The sequence below is a fragment of the Salvia splendens genome, unplaced genomic scaffold, assembly GCF_004379255.2.
Source record: "Salvia splendens isolate huo1 unplaced genomic scaffold, SspV2 ctg214, whole genome shotgun sequence".
NCBI lineage: Eukaryota > Viridiplantae > Streptophyta > Magnoliopsida > Lamiales > Lamiaceae > Salvia > Salvia splendens.
The window spans coordinates 22,663-32,854 of NW_024598850.1; the positions used below are offsets into that span (position 1 = coordinate 22,663).

Sequence of the window (10,192 nt, forward strand, 5' to 3'; positions counted from 1 at the left end):
TATGACATGATGACTATGATGTTGAGTAATTGCCGAATACTCAACATATAATTCAATTACACCTCCAATAACCATACTCTCACTAAACATTAGTTGCATGCATACTTCTTCTAGTTGAACACCTATAAACGTGACTCCGGATCCAAAGCATATAGTACGTTTCCATATTATTTGAATATTGTTTTCATATATGCTTATCCCCATCCTTTCACAAATTTTTTCCACAAGGTCATCGTACGAAATTGTTTCATCCAACATAATGAATCCTTTAGCAAAAGGAGGATCATACGAAATAACTGCTCCGGGAATTATCTTTCCACCCCAATATAAATTGACACACCACGTCATACTATCTGCAATAATGTAAAACACAAATAAATATGTATTATTTTTACATTCATCATTATGTAGAGTCAGCCAAAAAATTGACAAAATAATTCTATTAAATACACTACAATATGTATTATCATAACAATCCATAAAATATACTATAACATATAATAGCATAACAATTGGTCAAAATATTTCCATTAAAATATATACTATCATAATAATCCATCAAAATATTAGTGTACCCATAATAATTGGTCAAACTATTATATTAATTACACTACAATATATATTATCACAACAATCAATCAAATATTGGAAGACTAATGTTTAGAAGAATGAGTCTAAAATTTGATATACTAACCGATTAGAAGGACTAATGGTTGAAAGAATTAGCCAAATTCAAAATATCCACGCTTAAATCCACCACCGGGTCGACCCGAGCGAAAGGTTTTTATGCGTTTGGGAAGGGTTTTCGCGTTTTGGGGAGGGAAAGTGTTTAGGGTCGCGATGTTGGGGGAGATCTGATAAGGATATGGTTCAACAGAAACACGCCGCTCAAATTGGCGTTTTTAAGCATAACACGCCAACCTCAGTGGCGTTTTTATTAGTAAATACGCCTACTGCATTGGCGTTTTATTAATTAAACACGCCAACTACATTGGCGTTTTAGCTTAAAACACGCCAACTTCATTGGCGTTTTTTTCCGCCGCTGTATTTGGCGAAAATACACCTCCAATACGACGCGAAGATAAACGCCAATGAGGTTGGCGTTTTTACTAATAGAAACGCCAATGTGGTTGGCGTTTTTCCCATTTTTGGAATAGATAACAAAATGGGTACATTTACGTAATCTTTAGTGTAAAGTGCCCCATAAACCCGATTTTCCCCATTAGTCATCAGGTTCGGTTTGATAGCCAAACTCAATTAAGTGGACCATTTTTTTAAATAATTTTTGCCCTTCAAATTAGTAGTATAAATTTGTAAAAGAACTAAAGAAAATAATTACACAGTCAGCTCACTTTTCCCTCCAAAAGGGATATTATAGTCTTTCAACCAACTGTCACTTTTCACTATTTTGGTCTATTAAGTAAAACAAATCCATTTCTACTTTTTGATTTTTTTTTCATTATACACAGCAAAATTATTGTCTCCATTCCACAATAAGAGTCACATTTTGTGTTGGCACAGAAAGAAATATAAAGAAAGTGAGTTGAATAAGTTAGTGAACTATGAGTCCCACTTATATATATTATTTTTATACGAATTAAATGTGAGTAAAATAAGTTGGTAGAATATGTGGCCTATTTACCATTTATGGTAAAAAAATGAAATATGACTCTTATTGTGGGACGGACAAAAATGACAAAATGTGACTCGTATTATGGGGCGGAGGTAGTAATACATGATTGCATTATTCATTAATACTCCTTCAGTTCCGCAGTTGTAGAGTCATTCATTTTCTGCACTCGTTTCAGAAAAATGACGGTAATAAATAGTTAAGGTGGAGAAAAGATAAAGTAAGAAAGAGAATAAGGTAAATAAGACTCTTATTTATTTTATTTTGTCACTACTTTATTTTCTCTTTATTTTAATTATTTATTATTATCATTTTTTTCAAATGTATTGTTGCAAATAATTCAAATGTCGCATCAAGTAGTTTGCTACCACTAAATTTTATCATGGGTAGGCTAAGATAGTAGAGATTAAGCAAATCATTTCTGATTTCTAACATTACTTTTCAAAATTTGAATAATGGTGCAAAAAAGATTCAATGTTTTCCTGATTTTTCAATACAAATAATCATGGTAAAATAGGAAGGATAAAATGTCCAACGAACTAAGTCAAATAACGTTACGCCCAAACATATTTATCTAACTACAACTAGTTCGCAAAAACATTAATGATTCACATCACCAACAATATAGTTAGGGCTGGGAACTCGGTCGGTTTGGTTCTAACCGAACCGACAATACGGTTAACCGAGATAGAAGCACCGGGACCGAAACCGAATTGGCCTCGGTTCGGTTCCTAACTGAATAGGCTCCGGTTAACCGAACCGGAACCGAATTAAAAATAAATAAAAAATTATGCGGTTTGTAGGTATCCTTGGACATTGCATACGAAAAATTACCACCCTAGCCACCACTTGCGCTACATTGCGTAATTCGGTTCTAATCGGTTCTAACCGATTGGAACCTAACCGATAACCGATAGACACATTAATTTTGGAACCGAACCGAACCGAACCGATAGACGCATTACTTTTTCGGTTATCGGTTAACCGAGAAATGTGATAAATGGTTCGGTCATCGGTTAACCGACTAACCGATGACCGAATTACTTACATAGTATTGTAACAATATTACAATACTAAGCACGGCCTAAACTTCAATTTAGCTAAAAATATTTGCTATTACAAAAATGAGTGAAAATTGCACATTTTTGTAAATAAATTTTTAAAAATAAACCTATACTTGTTCTAGAAGGCAGACGAAAGTACGAAATCGACACCAAGTCCGAATTTATCTTCTCCACCAAGAAAGCACCTATCATAAAACTCAGGCCATGATTCGTCGGTGGAAAATAATCACCATAGAAACCAAGGATTTGTGTTGATTTCTCTCGCATTCATCTCAATATTTGATCGAGTTGGTATGCCCCTTTCGGTGTTTAAGTTTTCTTCTTCCTATGTGTTTGGTTAAATGTTTGTATGGATTCTTATGCATTGATTTCTCCATTTTCAGGCCGGGATTGTTTCGTGCGGGTATTTTTGCATTTCTTATATTATGGTAATTTCATGCGCATCTTCGGCAATTTCCCCGCGAATTCGAGCTTATTGCTTTGTTTCGTTTGTTATTAATCTGTTGTAGGAAATGTTTGAGATTGGGGTTAGGGTTTTAAATTTTGTTCTTTAATTCGATAATCGTATCTTGATTTTGGGCCGTTCCTCTGAGATTATATGCACCTTGTTAAGGTGTGGTAATTGGTAAATGCTTATTGGATTGAATTTTCCCATTTATGATCTCGATTTCTGCATTTTAAGTTTCTGGTTTGTTCATCGAGAATGAAGCATTTTGTGCGACACATTTCGATTTAATACAAAGTATAATTGAAAAGAAATTTTAAAAATTTACCTTGCTGAGCTAGCTTTGTTACATTTCTCAACTTGGATAAGATGGCTGAGCTTTTCTATAAGCAGAGAATGACCATGAACAAATTTGCTCTGCTTAATGCAGAAGTTGCTCTTGTTTTGCTGCACATTGCAATATTTAGACTAATTTAGAAAGTTCTTCACTTTTTCAATGCAAAAGTTGCTCTTCTTTTGATGCGAACATTGCAACAGTTGGGCTAATTTAGAATATTGCTTACTTCTTTATACTCATTTTTCGAAATCAAGTCTTGATCTTCATCAATCCAAAAGTTGGTCTTGCTTTTTGATGCCAACATTGCAACATGTAGGGTAATTTAGAAAGGCATTTAATTCTTTACACTCACTCATCAAAATCAAGTCTTTATCATCCTCCCACCCCCAATTTGCAGGCATCCGTAGCAGTAGCAGGGGCTGCAGTTGGAGCTAGTGCTCTAGGTGCTAGATACTTGCTAAGGGCATGGCAAGCATTCAAATCCAACCCACGGGCCCGTAATTTTTACCACGGGGGATTTCAACAGGCCATGAACAGGCGAGAGGCCGCATTGATTCTTGGAGTGAGGTAAAAAATATGTTTCTTCTCTAGCTTCTGATCTAGCCATGTTGAGGTTTCTTTGTTTTAATGAAAGATGGGATCTCTATATCTGATATCCGGCTTTATCCGTTAAGGGAGCACGTCGCCTTGGAAAAGATCAAAGAGGCTCATAGAAGAGTGATGGTAGCAAACCACCCTGATGCTGGGGGCAGCCATTACCTTGCTTCAAAGATCAATGAAGCTAAAGATATCTTGTTGAAGAAATCAAAGGCGTCTGATTCTGCATTCTGATGGAATCTGCCATGACATGGAGAAATGCTCTCTGTGACGCCATTTTTGTGCTGATTGATAATTGGCAATTGATTTTGTTTTGGTAGTTTGGCAGCTATCAGTTTGTGATGTGGAGATGTTGCTGAAGAGTAGAAGATGTATGTGAATTTTTTGTTGGTTTGTATTGATAGAATGTGTAGGAGTTATTTATGCAGCTAAGAACGTTGTATTTTCTCTTTACTGTTTGGTTTATATTTCTGTGATTACTCATTCAAGGTGATCAATGAAAAATATTTATGTACAATCTTTCACTAATTGCAATTTTTACCTGAATTTTAAAAATGTGGCAATTGTGTCATTATTTTTTTCATTTATTGTAAAATGAACATTGAATTTTATTTTATAATTATAAAATAAATGATTTGTATATTAACTGACACTTAAAACACCCAGTCTATTGGCACAAGTGATAAATAATTAAATACTACTCCTGTAACACTGAGTCTATTAATTAAATAATTTTCTTTTGATTTGTTCCAACTAAAACGATTTGTTTCTAAAATTTGATACTCTCCACACCACACTCCACATTGCTATTTTTACTTTATTTTTTCTCTCAATTAATTACTCCATTTTTCTACTTAGTATATAAGCAACACTATTTAAAATTTCTTAATGTCCAAAAAGGAGAATGAAGAAGACAAGCTTCTCTCACACACACTAACAGAAAACGGCACACACACATAGGATGATAGGAAGCTACAAAGCTACTAATCAGCCGCTTCTTCAATTCAGCGCCGTCGCGTGGTCCATCATCTATCATCTCCGTCAACACCACCACCAAATTCAGCTCGTTTAAATGGAGCCCTCATCCCCACCAAATCGCCATATCCGACCGTGACAATTCAATCGATCAAATCTAAGGTTTCAATGGAGGATTCTATGCCCGAGCCCCCTTTCGAGTTTCTTTCAAGGAAGCCCTACATGCCTCCTTTATGGGCAACCCACCTCAATCCAATTCCTTCCCACATCTTCTCCCTCGGCCATGTATGTTCGCTTTTTTGCATTTGATTTTACTTGCCTTGCATTAATTGATTTTCATTTTTCGTGTTTCGTAGTTTCCGACTCCAATTCACAAGTGGAACCTTCCTTATTTGCCCAAGGGCACCGAGGTTTATATCAAGGTAACCGTATTTCTTGATTATTGATTATAATTGAGTCAATTATTGTGTTATTGTAGTTTGATTGCGTGTTTGAGGGATGGAAATTTTATTCGAGTTGAGAGATGTGGTGGTTTTGAATGATTTGATCATTCTGTATTGTGGTTCTACCTGGATACCTGTATGCTTGTTTTCGATACGGTGGCTGGTTAAGTCAATGTACGAATTTGTGGAGGAAAGGTTGTAGTCGATCTGGTTACCGAAGCACATAGATGAGTAGGTGGTTTTAGAGAAAGAATAGAGGCTTGTGAAGTCTAGATTTTGCTGGCTGAATAGAGAGCAGTGAATTTCGAACAATTTGATTAGACTGGACCTCCTAAAAGAACTTCTCGACAACTAGAGTAGATAGATGTAGTGGTTTTAAATGATTTGATCATTTTGTAGTGTGGTTCTACCTGGCTATATGCTTGTTTTCCTTTTGGTGGCTAGTTAAGTAGAATGTGCGACTTTGTGGGGGAACGGTTGTAGCCGAGCTGGTAACCGAAGCAAATAGATGAAGGGGTAGCATTAGAGAAAGAATAGAGGCTTGTAAAGTCTAGATTTTGTTGGCTGAATAGAGAGATGTAGTGATTCTCGAACGATTTTAGTAGTGTGGACCGTCTGAATCACTTCTCGAGAACTAGAGCGAGAGAAGAAATGAAGATACACTTTTATACTCACTAAAGAAACATAGTACTACTAGTTAAAAAATCCCCAATCAACTTCAGCTCTTAATCTCCCCTGTTTGAAGGGGGCAGAAATGATAGTCATTTATGCCTTTGGATAATTGGATTTTGCTCTAGCATCTTGAGGGATGATGTTAACATGAAAATTGCAAGCTCTCTGAAACCATTAGAATGAATTTATTGTTATTCAGCTGTCTTTAGTTGGGATATCTGCTCAAACTTGATGTTACCCTGTGACTGATGTGGTGGTTTGTGATTCTTGTTATCCTGGTTGATTGTTTTGATTTGAAACTTCGAGCATTCCAGATGGGATTATTTAATAATCTGCTTTCTGATTTATGAAATTTGCTGTTAGCGCGATGATCTTTCAGGAATGCAATTGAGTGGTAACAAAGTCAGGAAACTCGAATTCTTGCTGGCTGAGGCAGTGGCGCAGGGTGCTGATTGCATTATTACTATTGGAGGGATACAGAGCAATCACTGCCGAGCCACTGCTGTGGCTGCCAAGTATTTGAATCTCGGCTGTTATCTTATACTGTTCACTTCTGAGGTATTGATCACACGTTCACACCTTTTCATCTACTAAGAACAATGTGTGTCTTCAACGTTGATTCTCTTCCCGCTACTTTTTGTGCAGAAGCTTGTAGACAAAGATCCTGGATTGACAGGGAATCTCTTAGTCGAACGTTTGGTTGGAGCACATGTAGATCTTATTTCGAAGGAAGAGTATGCTAGCATTGGGGGTGTAGTATGTCTATCACATTCTTCATTGTTTGTTTGCTTTCTTGACCAGACGATTTTCTTCAAGTCTTACGTTTCTTTTTTCGTTTCTGTCATCAGGCTCTCACCAACATACTGAAAGAAAGGCTGTTGAGCGAAGGCAGAAAGCCTTATGTGATTCCCGGGGGTGGTTCGAATTCCTTGGGAACTTGGTAAAATATTGCAGGAAGCAAACTCTTTTATTCTTACCATGACTTGATTTCCCTATTGTTGCTTTTCATTTATATTTGGTCTAGAGCAACGTACGAGAACTTGTGATGGTGATAATGTTGCAAGCAATTAACATAACAGTATTTTCTTTGCAGGGGCTATGTCGAAGCAGTTAGAGAGATCCAAGAACAGCTTGGAAAAGGGAGCGGTGGAATAACATTTGACGACATAGTCGCAGCATGTGGAAGGTCTAAACCCGAGTTATGACACCTCTAGTTGTTTTCTAATCGTGTGAAAGTAACTACTGAGACGTGCACACGTGTCATTGATTTACAGCGGAGGCACGATTGCTGGCTTAGCACTCGGGACATGGCTGAGTGGCTCGGCCACTAAAGTACGTAATCTTGTTCACTCTAAATTTAAAAGGACTGAAATTTGAAATGCTGACGTGATTGATGAAAGCTTTGGAGTTTTGACTGAAATTGGAAATGCAGACGTGATTGATGAAAACTTTGGAGTTGTGACCGAAAATTTGGTGTTTATTTTTGAAAATGAACATCTATTTATAGAATACGTAAATGCAGGTACATGCCTATTGTGTAAGCGATGATCCCAACTACTTCTATGACCATGTTGAAGGCCTAACCGATGGACTTCAAGCCGTTGTTAGCTCACGCGACATTGTCAACATACAAAATGTGACTTCTTCCTCAACACTTGGATTGCCATTTTTGTTCAAAACTCTAATTTCTGCTACTTAATTGCACTTTACACAGGCTAAAGGACTTGGCTATGCCATTAATACTACAGAAGAGCTAACTTTCATGCAAGAAATTGCCAAAGCCACCGGTGTTGTTCTCGACCCCGTCTACAGGTACGACCATGTTTGTCACCAGTCTCCTCCTTTTCGACTATAGGACAAAACGGATGTATTGTATAAAATACTGTAAATACACTCAATCCTAGACCAAGAATTCATTCAGCAAAGTGATAAATCTTCGTATGGTTGAAAATGGTTCATATTCTTTAGGACTTATTTGAACCACTCCTTTTGATTAAATTCCTCGAGAGACGTTAACTTCCCGCTAATAATCCCTGGTGACATCATTGTTCTTGTGCTATATGCAGCGGAAAAGCTGCATACGGGATGATGAGAGACATGGCCGAGAATCCCAGGAAGTGGGAAGGAAGAAAGGTCCTCTTCGTACACACCGGAGGTCTCTTGGGACTATACGAGAAGATAGTGCCACTGGTAGGAAACTGGCGTAGGATGGACATCCAGGCGTCCATCCCTCGCCAAGTAGGCACCGGAAAGGTGTCTAGAAACTTCTATAGGCCTATGTGAACATGTAAACTTCCTATCAAGAATAGGTGGAGTCATGATTCTTAATTCTTACCTCTTCTGCTGTACTAATTTGTCTGATTGTATCTGTTGCAATGACAATGATATCATAGTTTAAAAAAATAAACTTTGATGATCCCGTAGTGCCTAATTGTAATTGTAATGGAAAAAATTTATAATGCACACTTCTTTTTTTATTTTTTGAAAAGGCATCATTTTTACAAATTTAAATCATCGATGTATTTAACCCACCTTTCAAATTGGGAGAAATTAACGCTTTTGAGCATATTTAGTACAAAGACAATATAATTAGGAATATGAAATTATAGACTATTAATTTGCTATTAAATAAGGAAAAAGTTATCCACCATGACAATAGTCAGAATTCTAGAGCCATTTTGTGTATAACTCACTTACAAAATGAATTCCTCACAATTAATTGATAAGAAAAAAATATAAGAAATTAAATATCTCATAGTATATGTTTCTTTTTGGAGAGGAAAATACTTTTATAAATGTAAATACGAATCAGTCTTAACGATTTCTTTTTTACATTAAAAATTGACTGATAATAATGTGAATATAGCTCAATTTGGGCCGAGTCATTTACAACACGGATCAAATGCCCAACAACCAAGCGGGCCGGGCCACAACTCCGCCTCCCGCCATTACAGCCATAAACGGTAAACACAATCTCCTTCATTTTTCCTCTGCCGCCAAACCCCCCCCCCTCTCTCTCTCTCTCTCTCTCTCTCTCTCTCTCTCTCACACACACACACACACACACACACACACACACACACTCATAGTTCAAATCTGCAGCACAAAGAGCCCAAGCAGCGGCGCAGGAGAGCCAATAATGAGCTCTAAGATGAGAAATAAAGTGCAGAAGAAGTTCAGCATGAGGGTTACAAACTCAAATTGGAAGCCCTAACGGAAATCCTTGGATTCATCAGTCAATTCCCTGAAACGGAAGACGAAGCGCTCGATCTCCTCCTAGATGAGCTGCATCACGTCACCTGTAATGTCCGTCCGAGTTTCTACCTCGAGCATCTTTCAGGTTCGTTTTCATAATATTTGACGGTGCGAAGGCCTTTGATTGAACAAGTAATATGCTTATTATGGAATGCATCAACTGTGCTTTCCTAGCTGATCCGACTGCCAATATATGCATCAGCAACCCTCATATATCACTTTTAGTTTGAACAAGTGAACAGTTCGGCGTAAATGACTTGCAGTTGAAAACCTTTGGATTTCCTCCATTAGAGGACCGAGAAAAGTCCCGTGCAATGCTAGCAGGAATTGATTTTTTTGGTGGTGGATCACTTGCAAAAGAGGAAACGGTATTAAAAATCACCGCTGACAGTGACAAATTAGATACTTCCCCAGTTTAGAAAATATTATTTGGTTCTGTTTCCCTGACATTTGCCTCAGGTTAGACTTGCCGATGTTGAAAGGGGGCATTTAATGATATGTTTGTGATACTCTCTGATATTTGGGTAGACCATGAGGAGGTAATCATCCTTCTAACCTCATCTTGCTTGCTAAGTGATAAGTTAAATCCAATTTTGTTTTAACTTGTGAATGTGATTTACTAATTGCTTCATCTTCCATACTTAGAGAAGACTATGGAAAAACTTGAAATCATCCTCAGTGGTTATGAGAATGAGAATGTGGTTCCATCTCTTTTTCGTTTTCATGGGAAACTTTTCTTCTCATCCATGTAACCTGTCTTTTAATTCTTACTCT

The 10,192-nt window shown here is 37.1% G+C and overlaps 2 protein-coding genes across 3 annotated transcripts; both read left to right on the forward strand.

Annotated features, from left to right (window-relative positions):
* Positions 1-2,835: 2,835 nt before the first annotated feature.
* Positions 2,836-4,307, forward strand: LOC121789343 (mitochondrial import inner membrane translocase subunit TIM14-2-like). Its single transcript, XM_042187829.1, has 4 exons — positions 2,836-2,985; positions 3,078-3,122; positions 3,874-4,043; positions 4,151-4,307. Exons 2-4 carry the CDS (start codon positions 3,120-3,122, stop codon positions 4,305-4,307), a joined length of 330 nt encoding a protein of 109 aa, XP_042043763.1. The 5' UTR covers positions 2,836-2,985; positions 3,078-3,119.
* A 665-nt stretch (positions 4,308-4,972) lies between these two features.
* Positions 4,973-8,579, forward strand: LOC121789344 (putative D-cysteine desulfhydrase 1, mitochondrial). Of its 2 annotated transcripts, none has more exons than XM_042187830.1 (10): positions 4,973-5,333; positions 5,405-5,470; positions 6,527-6,721; positions 6,809-6,919; positions 7,012-7,103; positions 7,257-7,349; positions 7,438-7,495; positions 7,686-7,799; positions 7,878-7,975; positions 8,230-8,579. In XM_042187830.1, the coding sequence occupies exons 1-10, from the start codon at positions 5,217-5,219 to the stop codon at positions 8,444-8,446; spliced, it is 1,161 nt and encodes a 386-aa protein (XP_042043764.1). In that variant the 5' UTR covers positions 4,973-5,216; the 3' UTR covers positions 8,447-8,579. The 2 variants fall into 2 exon arrangements, with proteins under 2 accessions (XP_042043764.1, XP_042043765.1); XM_042187831.1 differs by having other exon boundaries at positions 6,543-6,721.
* The last annotated feature ends 1,613 nt before the right edge of the window (positions 8,580-10,192 follow it).

What these genes read in the sequence shown, in the direction of transcription:
- LOC121789344 (XM_042187830.1), top strand. Translation starts at nt 5,217, where the DNA reads ATGGAGGATTCTATGCCCGAGCCCCCTTTCGAGTTTCTTTCAAGGAAG. An exon ending in TCGAATTCCTTGGGAACTTG is followed by an intron (nt 7,104 to 7,256) that starts GTAAAATATTGC and finishes TTTTCTTTGCAG; the next exon opens with GGGCTATGTCGAAGCAGTTA. An exon ending in ATAGTCGCAGCATGTGGAAG is followed by an intron (nt 7,350 to 7,437) that starts GTCTAAACCCGA and finishes ATTGATTTACAG; the next exon opens with CGGAGGCACGATTGCTGGCT.
- LOC121789343 (XM_042187829.1), top strand. An exon ending in GCATTGATTCTTGGAGTGAG is followed by an intron (nt 4,044 to 4,150) that starts GTAAAAAATATG and finishes TTATCCGTTAAG; the next exon opens with GGAGCACGTCGCCTTGGAAA.